Here is a 20,841-nt window from a genome sequence, read left to right as displayed (position 1 = left end):
TTAAAATGTGTCACAGAGGACAGGTGTGCATGCCTACAATTCCAGCTTGTTTGGATACACAGATCAAAAGGATTCTGATTCTAGGCCACCACAGGCAAAAACATATCCAAATACGTAAGCTGTGTATGCTAGTCATACATGCTATTGTAGCGTTGTGGGAGGTATAGATAGGAGATAATAGTCTTCATTCTAGGTTTGGACAAAAAGCAAAATTCTAATCTAAAAACTAGCTAAAGTAAACATAATGGGGGGTAGAGAGAGCTGGGATGTGGTCCAAGTAGTAGAGCATCTGTCTAGAAAACATAAGCCCCGATTTCAAGCCCAGCTGTGAAAAACAACACCAACAAAAACTGTTCACAAAGCAAAAGAAATAGCAAGTAAGAAACTATCACTGTAGTATACAAGGTGGTAGTTACACAAGCTTGCTTTTTAATTAAAAGACTTGCTGTTGAACACCATTCGCTTGAAGTGATGTGATCCATTCTAGTTAATGCTCTAATAAGATAGCAAATGCTTTGTGTGAATATTTGGAGTTACTAAAGAATAGTCTATGCATGGAACCTCCTTTATGGATGTGAATGATGAGCTCTGTGGAACTAAGATATATTATTTTTCTTTTTTCCTTTCTTGTTTTGTTTCTGTTCCTTATAGTAAGCAAGAAGAAAGAGCAAAAGCAAAGTCTAAGAGAGAAGCTGCAAAGGTAATTTTACCAGAAGTGCTTACAGTGGGACCTTACAGTTTTTCTTTATATTAACAATGTAGCTCCCCCATTCCCACGCATGTTTTCTGTATACATTTTACATAGGGAATGAACTAAAAAAGTTTTAACATAACTAGTCATCTGTAGTCTCAGTTTCTTCAGAGGCTGAGAGAAGGGAGTCGTGTGATCTTTTAAGTCTCAAAGCCTGCAAAGAAAATCTGGTGACATTCTGTCTCAAAAGACAGAACAAGAGGAGAATAAAATTCTTAACTTGAAAACAGGGGTTTAATTAGATATTTCCAGAATATCAGATTGATTTCATGGTGGTTCAATTTCGAGGCTCACTTAATATTTGTTTTTAGACGTACATCTTGGTTTCTTATAAGGGATCTACAACATGGTTTTATTCTACCAGCTTTCTTTCATTAAGTTTAGGTTATTAAAATTAACTAATGCAGTTGGCTAAATTTTAAGTTGCGTTCTTTATACCTCTATCATTTCCCATAAGGAAGTACTAGATTCTAAGTTTCCTATTCACAAAACAACCTGCATGTATATTGTCATATTTAATCTTCATCCCCACCCAATTATCGAGGGAGTACCAGCGCTTTTGTTTTTCTCCTTGACTTTCAGATCTCTTTTAGTCAACCTTTATGGCTTTAATGAACTTTTTAATTTTACAGGTAACAAACCTAGATTTATCCATGTGTAAAGCTGGAATATCTTAGACAATATCCATACACAGATATACCTTTACTCAGTTTTTCTACCTTTTTCATAATACCTATGAAGTTACAAATAGCCATTATTTGGGGAAAGTATATATAGCTTAAATATTTCTGGCTTGTTTTAAATTAACTGTCTTTTCATTAGTTGGAACTGTATTTTGATGAAGAATTTAGAGCTGAACATTTGTTTCATTCATTATATATGATAATTTCCAACTCTTCCTAGATGTTTTCAAATGTCCTACCACATTCTTCCATTTCTCACTAGTATTGGAGTTTTAATCTACATCCACACCGTGGATTGATTTTACTACCAAATAGTTTCTCCAGAGATCATATTTGTTTTTCCGCTGGTGTCTATTCCATAATTTGAGCATTGTTTGTCTCTTCTTTCTCAGCATACTAAAGACAAAGCACAGCTCAGTAATATTCTGAGTTTCTTCAGAAAATCTTTACTGGATCTACCGAGATAGCCCATAGCTTTTAGGGACGACACTGTGTAACACAGCATAAACATAAATGTTCCCACTGGTCTCCAACAATTTTGTCAATCTTAATCTACACCTCCGTGATAAGTGCCATTGGTAGAACAGTGATGATAAATAGATCTTCAGTGACTCAGACCCATTCTGAGTTCGTGGCAGGGGCTTTGTGGCTGCTTCCTAAACCATCACTGCATGCTGTCACTTTCCACTCTTCCTACATCACAGTTTACTTGTGCTTTATAAGGGTTAAAATGCAGGATGGGTGTAAAACTGTCCTGCATATGCATCTTCTTCCTTTTCTAGGAAACCTGCAGTGAGTTCCGGGACCAAGTCAGGGAAGGAATGCTCATATGCACCAGGGAGAATGAACCTGTCCCTGGCCCAGATGGGAAAATGCACGTGAACAAGTGTGCCATGTGTGCGAGCTTGTTGTAAGTCCCCAATCCAGCTCTCCCATCCATAGTCATTCCTGGGTCTCAGATTTTTTTTTTACCTGCGTACAAAATATACCATAGGTTTTTGCTAGAGAATCTTAAAAGTGGACAAGACCATAGGAACTATTGAATCACAGTTTTGCTTTTTTTCAGTTATTCCTCTGGCTTTCAATTCTGTCAAGGGTAAAGACTCAGTTTACTACTAAATGTTTTTAATATGTTAGTTTTCATTTACATACTACAAAGACAGCAGGTGTGTCATGATCAGAATTGTAAATTCTCTTTGAGCTCTCTTCTGAACGCTGGTAATTTATGACTGTGAGTATATCCAGGTATGGGTGTAATAATATACAAAGATTGTTAATATAACTTGAACAAAAATAGGAATGGTGATGATTTCATCTGTTTCAGAGACATTGCTCTGTGTGGGTAATTTTTACTGTAGAATGAACTCCCTAAGGAAAAGAAAAACTTATATATTAGGTGGTTCCTTCATGTCTTTTTGCTAAGCCACATCAGGAACTTCTAGCATTTTATTTTGCCAAGTGGTGTGGTACTCTCGAGACCAGACAGATGTTCCATGTTTCCACACGTAATTCTCATGTTTTCATGGCCTCTCAATTTTCTCCTGAAAGCAAACCTAAAAGAAACACTGAAATCAACACTCAACTAATAGCTCTGTAAAGCATAAAGTTCCTTAAAAATAAAGACTGACAGAACAGGGTATTAGAACAGTGGCCTTGAGATAGGGCTTTTATCTTATTTCCTTAATCTTCTGGCACTGTGGTAATGAGTACAATTAGTAAATGGCATAGATTTTTGATATACTATACATCAGAAGAAAATGTCAAAAATTGGGAAGCTCATGGGCATTTACTTGTCTGTAAACTCAGCACTCAAAAGGGTGAGGTATCAGGATGATTAGTTTAGAACTAGCTTAGGCTGAATGGGAGAATTGTCTCAGAAAAGTTCACTAGCTGGTACTCATAATTGTAATTCTAACCTTAAGAAGCTGAGTTTGAGGATCATGATTCAAAGCCAACCCTGACAGGCTATGTCTGCAAGACTCTATCTCCAATTAAGCAGCAACAAGTTGAATATAGACTTGAAGTGGTAGAGTACCAGTCCTCAGGGTAAAGCTAAAGAACAATACCCATTCCCCAAGTTTAAGGCACAATACCAGCACACACACACACACACACACACACACACACACACACACACACACACACACACACTGGCTAGAATACAAGAATTCTAGGTTTGTAATTAACCTCAAATATAAGCTGCTGAAAGCCGGGCGTGGTGGCTCACTCCTGTAATCTTAGCTACTCAGGATGCTGAGATCTGAGGATCAAGGTTCAAAGCCAGCTGGGGCACAAAAAGACCTGAGACTCTTATCTCCAATTAAACTCCAGGGAAAAAAAGGGAAGTGGGGCTTGGATCAAGTGTAGGATGATAGCCTTGAGTTGAAGAGCTCAGGTACAGCACCCAGGCTGAGTTCAAGCCCCATGACCCATTAAAAAAATAATAAGTAAGCCGCTAAATCTTCTGGAATCAAATCCTTATTGTAACCCAAATCTTTAGTTATAATATACAAATAAGTTCCACTAAAATAACATTTGAACTATTTATTTTATATTGAAACATAGCTTTCATGGCCATGAATTTACTTGGTATCACACTTTGTTTATGAGAAACAGTAGTACTAATTTTGGTATCAGATATTCACAATTGTTAAAAAAAAAATCAAGACAATTGTGGCTTTTTTTTGCCAGTCCTGGGCTTGAGCTCAGGGCTTGAGTACTGTCCTTGGACTTTCTCAAGGCTAGCACTCTACCACTTGAGCCTCAGCACCACTTCCAGCTTTTTGCTGTGTATGTGGGGTACCAAGGATCGAACCAGGGTCTTTGTGTATGCTAGGCAAGCACTCTACCACTAGGCCAAACTCCCAGCCCTCAATTGTGGCTTTTTATACATAAGTTGAAGTCCCTGTCCTAAGAATAAAAAATAAGATTTGGAAATCCCTTATGCCTTCTTGAAACATTCTACCAAAGTTAGTGAATTGTACTCAGCTTGTATTTTCCATTACAGCCAACTGGAAGAAGAAGAGAAGAAAAACCATGAGAAAGAAGAAAAGGAGAAAGCTGAGACTGAAAAGGTTAAGAGAGAAGCAGTCCAGGTACTTGTTTTAGATCAGTAGACCCCTGGGAGTATTTAGTGCTCATTCTAAGAAGAATCTCCTTCACCTCTCTCCTAATCTCAGGATCTTTAGTGACTTTCCAGATGGAGCAAGTGTATTCAGATCCTTACATACACCAAGACTTACTTTCTTATTAAATCCATTCACTCTTCGGTCATTGGCAATACTCTTTCAAGTTTTGTCTCAAGTTTTCTTACGTTTCTTTCCTTTATTATTTTCTCATTTGGAAAAATCTCATTTATATGGCTCTCTGTTCTTATCTTTGTTTCCTCACAGCTACTCATACCCCTGACTCTCTTAAATACCAATAATTACTTCCCAACATAAAGCACATCCTGTCACTTACTGGCTTCTCATCACACCTAAAGTAAGAATTAAGAGCCTTCCATTGGGTAACAATACCAACATCACCTGTCTCTTGCATCACCTGTCTGTGCTCAGCCACCTTTCACACATCATTTTCTACTGCTATGATTCTCCTGAGATTAGTAACATTGACCATATGATTCAAATAATGTGTGACATGCATGTGAAAGAAGCTGTGTTAATATTGGATTCACATCATTTTTCCATGCAACCACTTTATTTTGTGGCATCAGGTAGTATTTTTCTAAGGGGTAGTGCAAAGTGACCTTTAATATTTATGTATTTATCATTTATTATTGGATAATGAGTTTTATATTGATTATGCCTATTAATGATACCTAATTATGTTTCCCTTAAATTCTTCACTTGGCAGGAGTTGTGCCGTGAGTATCGTCACCATGTGAGGAATGGTCGGCTGCCCTGTACCAGAGAGAATGACCCCATCGAGGGTCTGGATGGGAAAATCCATGGTAACACCTGCTCCATGTGTGAGGCTTTCTTGTGAGTAGAGCTTTAGCCACTCCTGTGAAGTGTAGAGGAATGTCTATGGGGCATGGAGAAGGCTGGCATTGAAGTGATGAATTTGAAGAAAATAATGTCGCCCATCTTTCTTGAGAATCTATTTTAATAAAGCCACACACACACACACACACACACACACACACACACACACACGCACTTGTTTCTAGTGTTTCCATGTTCAGAAAGGTACTGGAAACAACATATGACATATGCTAATAACCAATTCCCCTATAGTTGTGACATAGAAGCCTCTGCCTTCAATTTTCTGTGTGCATTAGGGCACAGCCATGTCTAAAGATCTAGCCAATGTTTGTTAAGAAATAGTAAAAAAAAATCCAATCGTTTCCAAGATGTTTTCTGGGAAAAAAAGACAAAATCTTCACTTCCTAAAAAATACTCTGCAATATGAAAATATATTTACTTATTTACTATATTGTATATGTCTCATTTGCCAAAGCAACATTAATATCAAGGACAATCATTTTACTTACCATCCAATTTCCAAGCTATACTGGCAGTGATATAGAAGCAATGGAATAGTACTTAGAAAGATTTTCCCCCAAGGAAATACAATTGAACTGGGTTATAATCCTAAATATTCAGAAGACTGTAATATGGAGAATTGAGTTTCTAGACTGACATGGGAGGAAAAACTTATTAGACTCTATCTTTAAAGTAACCAGCAAAAGATATGGCTGCAGGCTTGCCTCAAGTGGTTGAGTTTTGCCTAACAAGTACAAGAACTTGAGTTCAAACTCCAGTTTCATCAAGGAAAAGTTAAAGATGATATACATTATATTCTAAAAATGACTCTTCCCTGTTTCTCTCTTACAGCTTGCAGGAAGCCAAAGAAAAAGCTGAATCTAGAGCTAAAAGAGGGGCTGAGAAGGTAGTTGTCCTTCATACCATAACAAAAGGGTGTAGCTCACCATTTCTCTGTAGAAGTCAGTTTTGGAATTGCTGAAGCTCATAGCAATAAAGGAAATGCATCTTGTATTTTCAGGACCACATAGTGGTTTATTTCAGCCACAGCCTCAACTACCACTACTGAACTCGAGTTTATGTCTGTAACACAACACAGAGTATGGACGCTCAAATAGCATGGCCATGTTTTCATAAAAGTTTATTCTACCAAAAGGTGCACTGGCAAGACTTTGTTAACGCAGAGCCCATTTTTTAACTCTCTAATGGACTCCATTCCCATATTGGAAATGAAAGTATAAATCCAGGGACAGAACTTGCTTACAAACTTAGTGGTATAATGACATTAGTACCATCAAAGGTGAAAAGTGGAAAGTAAAACAGAATTCAAATGCAGACTTCCTGGCACACCCAGTCCAACATTCTTCCTAACACACTATATTTTAGGATTCCCTCATTCAGTCAAACTATAGGCATGTTTATGCCTTTCTTTTTGACCATTTGCTTGTGGTCTCCTGTAGGGAAGAAATTTTAAAATAAGCACTATGCAAATTACATTTTCTTGGTGGCCATAAAAAGACTGACTCCAGGTCTATTACAGGTTGTGGTCATTTCTTTATGCCTATTAAAAAGCAACAATAGATTTGATTATTGCAGTTTCATTGTGTACAATTGTTTATCTGAATCTCAGGAATATGTGCAGGAGATGACTCTATGAGATGAAATCAGTGCTATCCACTGTACTTTGCATTGATGAGCCATTCTCTTTTGCAAAATTTGATCAGTTACAGGACAGCACAAGTTTCTGAAGAACAACTAAATAGGAGGAGAAATTATAGTTATTCCCACTGAATTTCAACTTCAGACAAAGAATTTAGAAAAGTCATGAACGCAAAATTAATTTCAACCAATAACTAATTTGAAATTCTTGAGGTTTTTTTGCTTTATAAAATTAATTTTTTTAAAAATCCGAAGGAAGTAAGGAGCTCAGTTGAGTTCAATTACAATGAAAACAAGCTATCAAAATTTATGTGGTATATTTAGTATATTATTCATAAAAATTATAAGGCAAACATTTAATAATTAAGATTCATAAATTTCATGATTTAGAATTACTACTTCTTTCTTTAGATGTCATAAAATTAGAGTTATTTAAATTCAAAATAAATAAGGAAATAAGGTAAATATGAAAGTGTCTACGTCAGTAAAATAGAAATCATACAAATGTAGTTTATTCTCTGAGTGTTGAATACAATCAAGAGTATTTGACTTCTGGAAGGCCAAACGGCAGTGTATACAATTGGCAGGTAGAAAATCCTGGATTTTATCTCTATCACCATAAAAATGTTCTAATAAAATTAATATCTTAGACTGATCATGGTGCAATTTATAATTCAGAGTAAAAAGAATATTTAACAGTATTAAACATACAAGTAATAAAAGAGATTACTACCTATCTTAAAGACATTAAATAATAAGAAAAAAATCCAACAGGTATGCTACTCATTTGAACAACACAACTATCCAAATTTAACCCAAGAACTATGAAATCTAAGTTGTCCAATATCTATTATAAAATTCAAAATGAAAACCTCAGAAAAAGAAAATTCTCATCTGAATTGGCTTGACTGGTGAGTTCCAGACATCAAGAATAGATGCTAATATTATGCAAATTCTACTAGGTCCATAGTTTTATGAGAATGGCATATCCTTGATATCAAAGCTCAATACTTCTTAAAATATGAATAAGAAGGTAGAATACAAGCCTTCAGAAAGGACAAGGCCCAGGCCCTGAGTGTTTTTTATTCTCTGCATTCTTCGCAGAATTCTTTATCTGATATTTAGTGCGTGGTTTCTGGAGGTTAGTACACATACACACACACTATAGATACATGTATATGCACACAGAACACATACATCTCTTAGATTACTTGTTCTCAGCATAGTCTGGCATATGTATTGAACATATAACACTTGTATTTCAGATAACACTGTTTAACCATGTAGAATGGATACCCCTATCTCCACTGTATTCATGAGGTATCTGAGTTAGAAAAAAAATCAATTGCCCCCATCCCAGTTCTCTTGATAGCAAAACTGAGATCCTAACTAATAACAGAATGAACTTTCAACAGGGTAGTACTTATCAAACTGTACTTTGGACAGAACTTAGGGTAAGAAACTGTGTATAATTATGCCATAAACCTAACAAATGAAGTTTCTGAGAATGGCTCTTTGAAGGGAATATTGGAATGTGCAGTAGAGAAAGAAGGTGTCTTCAAATGATGAACTCTCACACTGCAAAAGGGCCACCATGCACATTCAATTTTTAATAAACCAGGAAAATAAACCTTAAATATAGATAATTATTAGGGTTATTTTTCAAGAACCCTGCAAAGAACCATTATGGCTAATTTGTAGGAGTTATCTAGTTGAAATCTTGGAATGAAACATCTGTAAGCTAAAGACTCCTTATCACTGCAGGTCTCCACAACAGAACTTTGATAACCTTTTGGTAGGAATGATGTGACAGGAATTCAGATGCAGTATGGAGAATTAAACCACAGGAAGTTCAAGCTTTTTCTCAAACTTGGAATCCATTTTCTTCTAAGACATTGGAAGTGGTGTCCTTGTATGATGATGTGCTAGAGATGGACAATAAATCATAGTGCAAGGATAGTTCCCAGGGAAACAAAGTCACCAAGAAAATCTTAAGTGTATGTGATTATAATTCCAGTCTGAATTTGGAAGCTAGCTCTCAAAGAAAAAGAAATGCTCTGTTAAAGTCGTAAGTCTTTAATTAGAAGCAAATGATCTGATTGCTAGCAAATAAATCTTTAAGCCATTTTCTCTTGGAAATGCTTTATAGAAACTGAAGAAACCAAAACTCCAAGAAAATATGCACACTCTGATCTTCTCTCCTTTTAGGATACATGCAGTGAATTTAGGAATCTGTTGCAAAATGGAAATCTTTACTGCACACGAGAAAATGACCCCGTGCGTGGCCCAGATGGCAAGACTCATGGCAATAAGTGTGCCATGTGTAAGACGGTCTTGTGAGTGCACAAGTAATGCTCTTATTGGTGGTCGGAGACTTTGGGAGGCAAAAAGCCAGGGAACAGGCCGGGAGTTTGACCTAGTCGTAGAGTGCTTCCCTAGCACGTGTGAAGGCCTGGGTTCGATTCCTCGGTATCACATAAGCTGGAAATGGTGAAGTGGCTCAACTGGCAGAGTGCTAACCTTGAGAAAAGCCCAAGGACAGTGCTCAGGCCCTGAGTCCAAGCCCTGCGACTAGCAAAAAAAAAACAACAGGGAGGTTATGTATTTTATTCTTTCTTTCCTTGTATACAAAAGAAACATCTAATTACTGAAAAAGCACTTTCCAGCGAAATTTCCTTTAGAATGTCAATAGAATGTTCATAGAGCTAGGAATAAGTAGTTAATACATTGACAGATTATTATATTCTCTGGGGATAGAACCTACCAATAAATCATAACATCTTCATATTAAAATATGAAGTCCTTTATCAAGTAAATATTTTCTCTGTATTACCTTAGAATTCTCATTTGAAGGCAAATACACAGATTTTTTAAAATCAACAATCTGACTCCTGTTACTAGCCTTATTGATTTCATATTTCAGAAAATGGAAAGTGGTCTTTCACCCAAAGTATATTTAAAATATAGATTCAATAGTAAATGACCTAATGTCTAAAGTGTACAATATGTATAATAATTAGGAAAAGATGAGCAACAAATTCTTCTCAGGAAAAAGATAATGTACTAGGTATTAGACCCAGAAGTAAACTAATATGATACAAAAGAGAAAGTGATATATATCAGAAGAAATGCGTAAGACAGTTTGGGTGAAGGCACTCGCTAATAGGAAGTTCTAAGTATAGCTAGAACTAGACCTTACAACCTGATTGAGGTACAGTCATGGCACAAAGGAATGATGACATAGATGGAGATACAAATGAAGAAAACTGAATTAAGTAAAATGTAAGTGATACATTTAGTTAGAAATGACCATCTTTACCAATCCTGAATGCCACACCAAATGCATAGAGTGGTCAATTCTATATGCAGTGGAAACAAATTAAAATGTTGCAGGTAGGAAAGGAGGTATCAAAAATTTCATTTCTTTCCTGGCCCAGTGGCTAATGCCTGTAATCCTAGCTACTCAGGAGGCTGAGATTTGAGGATCGAGGTTCAAAGCCAGCCAGGGCACAAAAAGACCTGAGATTCGTATCTCCAATTAACCTACAGAAAACAGGAAGTGGGGCTTGGCTCAAGGGTAGGGTACTAACCTTGAGCTGAAGTGCTCAGGGACAGCACTCAGGCCAAGTTCAATCCCCATGACCCATAAAAAAAATTATTATTGGGTGTGAATGCTTCTTAAATATAAGGAATTAATAAGAAACCCAGGACATCCCCAGTGAACATTTACGAAATTAATCACTCACCTTATTTTGTTGGCAGTCATATATGACATTTTTTTTTCCAGGCCAAGGAATCCACATCACAAATCCTTTTTATTCTGAGAAAAGAGGGACGGTAGATGTAGTGGTGGCAACAGGCACAGAGAAGTGTACTGTACTTTCTCTAAGCTATTATTCCTCCCTCTTTCCCACGTTCTAATTTCCAGTAAGAAAGAAGATGATGAAAGAAAGAGAAAAGAAGAAGAAAATCAGAGAAATGCTGCAGGTTCTAATGGTGGTGGAGGTAAAGCCCAGGTGAGAGTAATTTCTGTGTCATTCAACCACAGGGGCCAGACTTAATGCCTGGGAAACTAGTCATGGCTCAAGGCCAAAGGATTTGTAGGATGTAATAAGTCTGAATGGCTTTTAGAAGAATGGAGCGGTTCTCTGTGAGATATTAGCTAAGGCAGCTTCTCACTGCTTGCTTCTGTTTGACATCTCCAAACTGGAAATTATTGAGAATGCGATGACTTCATGTCAGTCTCCTTTCCCCTGCTCAGGCAATCTTGTCCTCAAGTCAATATTCTTTCTCATCAGTATCACGTGCTCTGCATTTTCTTCCAATATTCTTTCCTGCTCTGGATTAAGTCAATATTGTTTCGTGTGTGTGTGTGTGTGTGTGTGTGTGTGTGTGTGTGTGTGTGCACACGCACGCGCGCGCGCGCGCTCACTTGGGCTTGAACTCAGAGTCTCCTGCTCTTGTTTGACTTTTTCACTCAGTACTGGCACTGTCATTGAAGCTACACTACCACTCATTATTGGTTAATTAGAAATAAGGGTCTCCCAGAGTCGTGAGCTAGGCCCAGCTTCAAACTATGATCCTCAAATCTCAGCTTCCTGAATAGCTAGAATTACAAGCATGAAAAGTTTTTTGGATCTGAAATGCCCCTTGAAATCTTACGTGTTGTAGGCTTATTCCTTAATGCAGCAGTGCTCAGAAATAGGGCTCTTGGGAGGGGATTTGATCATGACAACTCTGACCTTATCAATGAGTTAGAGATCCACAGATTCTTAGCTAAATGGGCCATTGGTGGTGATGAAATTTTAGAATTAGGGGCTAATTGTTAGAAGTATGCTACTGGGTGTTTGATTTGAAGGGTATCTGTTCTCCCTAGCCTGCTCCCAAGGTTCTACTTATTAGATATGAACTGTACAATTTTCTTCCAACATATTCAATATATAAATAGCAATTCAATGATTTGGACACACACACAAAAAAAAAACAAAAACAAAAAAACGAATCACAAGCATGAACCACCAGTGCACAGCTGAAGCCAGGTTTGGAAAACATCTTCTCTCCTAAGCAATGCAATGTGTCTGTCTCCTCTCGAATCCCAGAAAGCCTGTCTTTGACAGATCACTTTACTTGTGCTTCTCACCACATTGTGCTTTCTCTTTTATTCATACCTGATTTCAGCAACTTTTCTTTTTCTTAGTAAATTCTGTAGGCACTGTGGATCATAGGGAATTGGTTGCTGTGATTTGTTTCCACCATTTACATGGCAGGATACCAGCAGAACAGAATTGGTCTGTGGGCTAAATAGTTCACTAGCCTTAAATGCCATTAAATTCCAGTTGGCATTTTTAATTTCTCAATGTGGATTTTTAAAGGCAACATTAAGAGCTATAACAATGGTTCTCTTATAATTAGAATATGGATTATTCTGGCCTCTCTCTGTGAATAGTAGCCCTCCAACCACATTTTTGGATGGCATAATTCTTATCAGGGAAGATAAACAAAGAATTTCTCTTATTTAGACTGTGCCTAACTTCCATAGAGTGGCTTAAGTAATTCAGGAGACCGGCTTCCTCTCTTTTGTCAGGACCAGTGTGCCGAATTTCGGGAGCATATGAAAAATGGAAAACTTAGCTGCACTCGGGAGAGTGACCCCGTGCGTGGTGCCGATGGGAAATCGTACAACAATAAATGTGCCATGTGTAAAGAGTTACTGTAAGTGCTTACTGCAATAGGCATGTCTCTGAACAATACCCACACAGATAAACAACACACACAGCACATCCTGTGCCTGAATCCCAGGACACTGTGATTTCAAATGACCATTTAGAATAAGTGGCCAATATAGCTGAGGAGAATGAGTTTTTCATCCTCAGTGCAGTATATACTTCCTGTATAAAGAGGCTGCAAATTTTCCTGTTTATTTTCTCTTGGTTATGGGCATTGAATTATACTGCTTTCTGACGCAGTTCAGCCACATTACATCAAGTAGCCTAATTACTACCCTTTCAACCCATAAATTGAGATAGTTCTAGGTCACCTTGAAGATTATGTGTGGTTTTAAAATGTACTTCAATGCTCAGAACTATGGCATTATATATGTATACACATAAATTGTCTTGGGTGAAAACACAGTGAAATTTTGAAAGAATTTTTAATATTTTGATGTGTGGCTAAGGATATATGAATTTCCTGGCTTACTTGCTAACACTCAGTTTACTAAGCCAAAGTTCAGCATGTAAAGTAATGGTATGATCAGTGAATCTGAATTCTTAACTGTCTCTTAAGTGAATACCATGGGCATAAGAACATAGAGATAACTGGCATAAATATTGCATGACAAAAGTAAGACAAAACACCCAATGTAATTCTAAATTGCTAGCCCTATTGCTCTTATTACAATTTGGGACTTTAAGAATAATGTTATATTTCACTTTAAGAAATAATGTTATAATAGGTTGACTCAAATGTATAAAGCCAGAAAGGCATGTTAGAACTCATGAAAAGTTGAACAAGGAATCTGGATAAAACATGCCTTAAATATCAAAAGGATCAACACTAAATAGCCATAGATCCAGTACACTTGCTCTAGTTTGCTCCCAAGCTATGAATTAAGACTATAGGATGAAAGTTATACAAAGATGTATTTGAAGCCAACTAACAAAAGCTCTGTAAGCATGTGAGTTGACGTACATTGAGGCAAAGGGGCCTGTCTACTGGAGTCTCACTCACACACCTGTCTGTCCATCTTGAGGAAAGGCAGAATTAGTTGCCTCAGAAGTGGGTTGAGATGATTAATTCTTAGGCCCTGAATTCCTAAGGATGTGCTAACAAGATGACTATTGACTCTTTTCTCTTTCAGGCAAAAAGAAATAGAAGAAAAAAATAAGAATTCTGGCTCAAGATCAAATGAAAGTGGATCAGGAAAGGTGAGTCCTTAACATGCTTTTGAGAGATTCATCTTCCCATAAGCCAGTCCATACTTGACTATCAATGAAGTGGAGAGAGGGTGTTGAAATGGTCAGCTGTGAGTTTGCCCTTAGATGATCAGGAGACAGAACCAACTGGCTCAGGGTAAAATTTTAATGCCAATTGGAAATATTTCCATCTAACATTCTACAGCACTTTCATTAATACCAGTTTATCTCATTCTCTCAATAGCATGATCAAATAAGAATATTTTTTTTCTGCCTTTACTGGAACTTGAACTTGGGGTTTCACACTCTCGCTAGGCTTTTGCACTTAAGTCCGGTGCTCTACCACTTAAGCCACATCTTCCTTCCAGCTTTTTGATGTTTATTTGGAGATAAGTGTCTCATGGGCTTTCTGTCTGGGAGAGATTCAAACCAGGGTCCTCAGAGCTCAGCCGCCTGAGTAATAAGGATTCTAGTTGTAATCTACCAGCATCCAGCATTCAGATAAGACTTTAAATCTGCATTTTTAAAGAAAACAAAGTTCTTCAAATATATTACTTTACTATTGTTGTTACACAAAAGTACTATTTACAAAAACAAATACATCTGTTGTTCAGATGTTACAAATGGTCTCACTAAGACTAAAGTCTTGGTAAAGTTGCATTCCTTTGTGGAAGTCTAGGGGGAATCCATTTCTTTTCTTTTTCTAACTTGTGGAAACTGCCTACATTGCTTTGTTTTTGGCACATTTAAACCAGCAATGGCTAGCAGAGTCATTTTTTTTTAGTCTGAAATTCTGAGACTGAGAGAAATTAGAACATGGGCAATTTCAAGGGTATAAGTCTGCTAACTACATTTTGGATAAAAGATCTTCTGATTGTTTAAATGGAAGCAAATGCTAAAAGGGAAAAACACTCTCAATACCATCATTTCTTCTTTCCAGGATGTGTGTGATCAGTTTAGAAGCCAAATGAAAAATGGAAATCTTCTCTGCACTCGCGAAAGTGACCCTGTCCGGGGACCAGATGGCAAGACTCATGTCAACAAATGTTCCATGTGTAAGGACAAGCTGTGAGTATATCCCCCAGAATGGAAATTCTTTAGTGTATAATAGTCATTTCTTAATAGGTTGAGTGAAAGGAAGTTGTTCTAGAAGCATATCTTGGGACAGAAGAGGGTTGTGTTTTGGTTGATTGTCTTTTTTTTTTGCATTGTTTCTTTTAGGGAACGAGAAGCAGCTGAGAAGAAAAAGAAAGAAGATGAAGCTAAGAGGACGACAGGAGACAAGAGCAAGGACAAGGAGGTCAGACATATTACTCATATTAGTGACTAAATCTGGCACATACACTGTACAGGGAATTCATTTGCAAATGTTTTTTGGAATACTTGCTCTCTCCTAATTAGTGGGGGTATGATGGTGAAAAAGAAAAGATGGCTATCTCTCACAAAGTAACAATACACCATTCAATCACCTGAGAGAAACTCTGACTTATAGGGCCATTGACAAATGTCAAGTGATTATGACTTATTTTTCAGTGTATTGAATTCCTGTGGTTTTAAAAACAGATCAATAAGCAAATCCCAAAAAACAGACAAAGGAGGCAAATGACAAACATTGCCCTGGCTTTTTACTGCCTCCTAGTGTTCAATTGGGGAATTTATCCAGTTAGAAAAGCAAAATTTTATACATATATTATATATATATATACTATATAAACTTTGCACATATATATGCAAAGGAAAAAAGCTTTACATTTTTTTGCATTTTTTATTGTAATTAGTAAAAGGGTTACATGATATTTGCCAGATAGAAGGTGCATTAATTCACATACATTGATACCCTTTCACATGTCTTGGTACCCATTTCCCTCCCCCTCCCCACACCCCCCTCCCGTCTTGGTTTTCCCCCCTTCCCTATCAAATTTCAAATATCCAAATATAAATAAATTCAATATATCAGATAACAAAGTGAGATACTATACCAATATGAGATAACCAAGGGACAGCAAAGGAGATGAGAGGCAACATAGTACATTAAGGACAACAATCATTCATTATATGGCTTTTGTTTCAATATCCTGTAGGTCCTTTCAATTAGCTTCACATTATATGGCCTTATGAAAGCTTTACATTTTATCACAGTTAAGCATTCTCAAAAATCTATCTCATGGCCTACTTCAATTTTACAACTGAGAAAGAATCAAGAAATTATAATTATACATAAGAAACAAATAGAAGAACATGTTACCTAATTTTGTAAGCAAGGTTTGCAATGCAGATATAAGTACAATTATTGTTGTTGTTGTTATTTTGATAGTACTGACTCTTGAACTCAGGGCCTAGTGTTCTCAAATTTTTCCATCACACCTGGCACTTTGCCACTTGAACCATGACTCTACCTTGTGCTTTTTGCAGGTCAATTGGAAATAAGAGTCTTAAGGATTTGTCTTCTTGAGCTGGCTCTAACCACAGTTCTCAGATGCCAACCTCCTAAATAGCTAGAGAGGAGCCACAAATCTCAGCTCTTCATTATCAACATGCACATAAATGGAATCATGAGTACCTGGCACGGAAAACAGTTCTAGCTATTTTTGCAAATGAGGGCTGTGAAACAATTCCATTTCAGAGACTTAAAAGAACAGCTGATATATCAGGCCTAGAATTGTTTGTAGATAGGATAATTTCATGAAAGAAGGGTAACTACAGCTTAGGAAAGTAATGGTACTTTTTTTGTGGATCATGAGGCTTGATCTCAGCCTGGGTGTTGTCCCTGAGTTCTTCAGCTCAAGGCTATCACCCTACACTTGGGCCTGGGCAATGTCCTTGAGCCAAGTTCCACTTCCCATTTTCTAGAGGTTAATTGAGATAGGAGTCCAGGTTCTTTTGTGCCTGAGCTGGCTTTGAACCGTGATCCTCAGATCTCAGTCTCCAGAGTAGCTAGGATCACAGGCGTGAGCCATGATGCCAGGCTAGTAACTACTTTTTGAATAGCATTTCCATATCATTACTTTGTCTCTTCGGGGTTAAATAAAGTTGAAGAGACTTCTATAAATGTCAGTGATCTCAAAGGAAGCCACACTTCTTGGATGTAGTTCCATGGGTTTGTTTTCACCAGTTCTTATTTTTTATGAATGAAAAAAAATAGATCTGTTGCTTTTAGTTTTTCTCTTCTTTTTTTTTCCTTTCTCTTCCTTGCTCTTACCTTCCTTCCTTCTTTCCTTCCTTCCTTCCTTCCTTCCTTCCTTCCTTCCTTCCTTCCTTCACTACTGGCAGTACTGGTTTGAATTCAGGACTTGTGTATGTTTGGAAGGCACTCTACTACTGAGCCAGTCTGCTAGTTTTTTCTGTGCTGGTTAATTTTGGATAAGGTCTTGCCTCCTGTGTGTGTATCTACTGGATTGTAATATGCCTGTGTTGGTTTTCTCAGCATAGCTAGGATAATGGCCATGCACCACCATTCTTAGCTCTTTATTGAAAAAGAGTCTCCTAAGCATGTTCTTCCTGGCTCTTCTCAAACCTAGGCTGTCCCAGTCTTAGTGTCCTAAGTTATCAGTATGCCAGGGGCGAGGGCCTGGCCTCAGGCATGTAAGACACATCCGACACTTGGTTACTTAGGAAGGCACTGAAGTTTGATTTGTTTATAAGTCTAGCTGTAGGAACATAGGAATAGTTGAAGTTTTTGTTACCTTTCTTCTCAACTTAGATTTTTTTTTTGTTAGTCCTGGGGTTTGAACTCAGGGCCTAGGCACTGTCCTTGAACAGTTGTTGCTCAAGGCTAGCGTTCTGCCACTTGAGCCACAGTTCTGCTTCTGGCTTTTTCTGTGTATGTGGTTCAGGAAATCAAACCCCAGGCTTTGTGTGTGCGAGGCAAGCATGCTACCTCCCAGCTCCTGACTTAGATTTCTTAAGTGTGCAGTAATGTTTACAATTGTGAGGAGATAAATTGAAGCCTGAGCCTCACAGAACACTCTGAGTTTTAATAAGATAGCCAACCCAATAGTACACATCTGTAATCTCAGCCACTCAGAGGGTAGAAGCAGGAGGATCGTGAGCTGGAAGCCAGCCTGGGAAAACTTTACCACACTGTCTACAAACCAGCATACAAAGAAAAGAGACATGAGAGCCTGAGTTCAATTCTAGCACTGGAATAAGAAGTGTCTTTAAATCAGTGGGCTGCATTAGGCAGCAGGAAAGAGGGACCAAGCCAGACAGAGTCTTTCAAACTGGGAAATCCTTTTTTCTCAAGTATCCCCCAAGTGTTATGAGGCCTTGTCTGTCTCATTGAACATGTTTTCCAGAGGGAAAAGACGAACATGGTGAAATCTGATTTTTCTCCTATTGGCAGGACTTGTGCCATGAATTCCGGAGCAAGCAGAGAGATGGAAAGCTGATCTGCACCCGAGAAAACGATCCTGTGCGGGGCCCGTATGGCAAGATGCATGTGAATAAGTGTGCCATGTGTCAAAGCATCTTGTACGTGAAAAGTCTCATCTCTAAGTCTGATATAAGTGCCTGTGATTCAGGAAATGATGTCTGTCAATTAAACCTTAGGACTTGAGTATATGCATAAAGATCAATCTCCTTTATGAAGAGTTAGTTTCTGAAATACTTTGACCACAATTTATTTGTTTATTTGTGTATTTATTTTGTGATGAGAACCATACCTGGAGCCTCTGGGGTAGGAAAATGGCTATTGTTGCATTGATGACAGAATCACTGACTGTTAAAGGGAAGAAAAATCTCCACCCCTGCAGCCTGTTTCCTATAAAAGAACTATATAGTGATAATGCTTCCTAAATACTTATCAGCTTCAAAAAAACAAGAACTCTAAGGAATAACCAAACTGAAGAATGTAATGTAATGATAACTTAACTTGAAAAGTAGAGAAGTTGAGATGACCCAGATGTGAGAGTAGAATAAGTATATCCTGTTAAGAAAAGCAATAATAGGAAGTGGTGCTGTGGCTCAAGGGACAGGACGGTAGCCTTGAGCTGAAGAGCTCAGAGACAGTGTCCAGGCCCAGAATTCAAGTCCCCTGGCAGAGAGAGAGAGAGAGAGAGAGAGAGAGAGAGAGAGAGAGAGAGAGAGAGAGAGAGAGAGAGAGAGGGAGGGAGGGAGGGAGGGAGGGAGGGAGGGAGGGAGGAGAGAGAGAGAGAGAGAGAGAGAGAGAGAGAGAGAGAGAGAGAGAGAGAGAGAGAGAGAGAGAGAGAGAGAGAGAGGAGAGAGAGGAAAAGAAAAGGAAAAATAAAAGAAAAAGAGCAATAACGACCATTTTGAACCCTAAGATTCTGGATAATAGTCGAATAAATGAATGAGTGCAAGTTTAGAACATTGTCTCAAATGAAAATTCTAAACTATAAGAGCTGACTAGTTTTTTTCTTAAGTAGAATTTTTAGACATGTAAGTAAGTGCTTGACTTGTTCAGCCTTAAAATTTGAAAAATCATGTGATGAAAGACAACTTAGTAAAAGTCCTAGAAAAAAAAATATGTTGCAACTTTTGTGTTTTGCAGTCAGCGCGAAGCCAATGAAAGAAAAAAGAACGATGAAGAAAAGTCAAGTTCCAAGCCTTCAAATGACGCAAAGGTTATTTCTGAAAAGACTGCAAAGTAACATTTATTGTTCTCTTTCACATACCTGGCTTTCTTTTCTGGTGTTTGAATAACAAAAATGGTAATTTCACTTCAGAGAAAAAATTGATTTTGCCCGCATGATCATTTTGGGAGATCGTAAGATTATTTTATTCTTCTGGTTTGGGGATTGATGCTTTAAAAAAATCACAGAGAATTCTGCCACCACGTGTGTCAGTAATCTCCTTTAATTTTTCTGATTTAGGACAGATTTGGATTAAAACTAGAAGGTACAAATCATGTTTATCGCAAACTGCATGCTCACATCTGACACAGTAAATGTGAAATGAGGCTTTAGGTAACTCCTTGATGTTGATTCCAATCACCCAGGTAACATAAACTAATCTCAAGCATCCTGTTCGGCTCTTCTCTTTGATATCTCTTTTCTTTTTTTCTCCAGATGATTTTTTTTCTCAGAATCAGTGAATCACTAGTGTTGCATGCTGCCTTTTCTATTTGCTTTCCAAGACCACAAAGAAGATCTCTTCAATCCGATATGTTAACAGTGAGGTCACATGTATAGTGTTAGATGGCTGCAAGAGCCTCCCTGGATTAAGAGCAAATCTCAGCGGAAAACCAGGGGAGAGAAAGGAGGCATGACTGGGAAAGGGGAGGGGGAGAGTCAACCCAGTGCTGTCTTGTATTTCTCCATGCTCCAGGACCAGTGCAGAGAGCTTCCGAATGAAGCAGAGGATGCAGATGTTAGACAGTCTGGGCGTTCCTTAGCCTCCGTTGCCAGGATCAGTGCAGTGAGTGCCAGCCTGAGCCAAGTCTAAGAAAAGATAATAATAAATTAAAACAAGACCAAAACACTCCAAGCAACCAAGGGAATAGACCCAGATCACTTCCCTTTCTCATTTCCTAGGATGAATGCAGAGACTTCCGCAAGTCTATAAGGAACAACCAGCTGGCCTGCACCAGAGAGAATGACCCAGTGCGCGGGGCAGATGGGAGGCTCTACCGAAACCAGTGCTACAAGTGCAGAGCTGTCTTGTGAGTAAGAAAGGCAGATGGAGTAAGTGTGCCCTGTTCACAAATCCAAGGAGTCCTTAAAGTAAGTCTCTCCAGTTCTTGACTGGAGAGAGAGCGCTTGGGCTAGGTAGACAGGGGAAGTTCCACCTGGGATCTACCTGGGACTCATACTACGTCTCAGTTGAATTTTGTATCCACTTCCAACATCAAAAAGGAAATCCCACTTTTTATTCTGCTCAATAAAAAGTCT

At 38.0% G+C, this 20,841-nt stretch overlaps 1 protein-coding gene across 1 annotated transcript in view; it reads left to right on the top strand.

Moving 5' to 3' along the window:
* Nucleotides 1-20,841, top strand: part of Spink5 (serine peptidase inhibitor Kazal type 5) — a 69,190-nt gene that overhangs the window by 40,766 nt on the left and 7,583 nt on the right. The window contains exons 15-29 of the mRNA XM_090332188.1: nt 652-700; nt 2,217-2,344; nt 4,442-4,529; nt 5,290-5,417; nt 6,273-6,327; nt 9,288-9,415; nt 11,008-11,095; nt 12,664-12,791; nt 13,939-14,005; nt 14,934-15,061; nt 15,215-15,293; nt 18,336-18,463; nt 19,503-19,575; nt 20,279-20,368; nt 20,485-20,612. Of these exons, the coding sequence (XP_090188314.1) occupies nt 652-700; nt 2,217-2,344; nt 4,442-4,529; nt 5,290-5,417; nt 6,273-6,327; nt 9,288-9,415; nt 11,008-11,095; nt 12,664-12,791; nt 13,939-14,005; nt 14,934-15,061; nt 15,215-15,293; nt 18,336-18,463; nt 19,503-19,575; nt 20,279-20,368; nt 20,485-20,612 (1,485 nt within the window). The remainder of the gene's footprint in view (nt 1-651; nt 701-2,216; nt 2,345-4,441; nt 4,530-5,289; nt 5,418-6,272; nt 6,328-9,287; nt 9,416-11,007; nt 11,096-12,663; nt 12,792-13,938; nt 14,006-14,933; nt 15,062-15,214; nt 15,294-18,335; nt 18,464-19,502; nt 19,576-20,278; nt 20,369-20,484; nt 20,613-20,841) is intronic.

The sequence above is a fragment of the Megascapheus bottae genome, chromosome 4 (assembly GCF_031878675.1).
Source record: "Megascapheus bottae isolate mThoBot1 chromosome 4, mThoBot2.hap1, whole genome shotgun sequence".
Classification (NCBI taxonomy): domain Eukaryota; kingdom Metazoa; phylum Chordata; class Mammalia; order Rodentia; family Geomyidae; genus Megascapheus; species Megascapheus bottae.
This window is presented reverse-complemented; position numbering and strand designations above follow the sequence as displayed.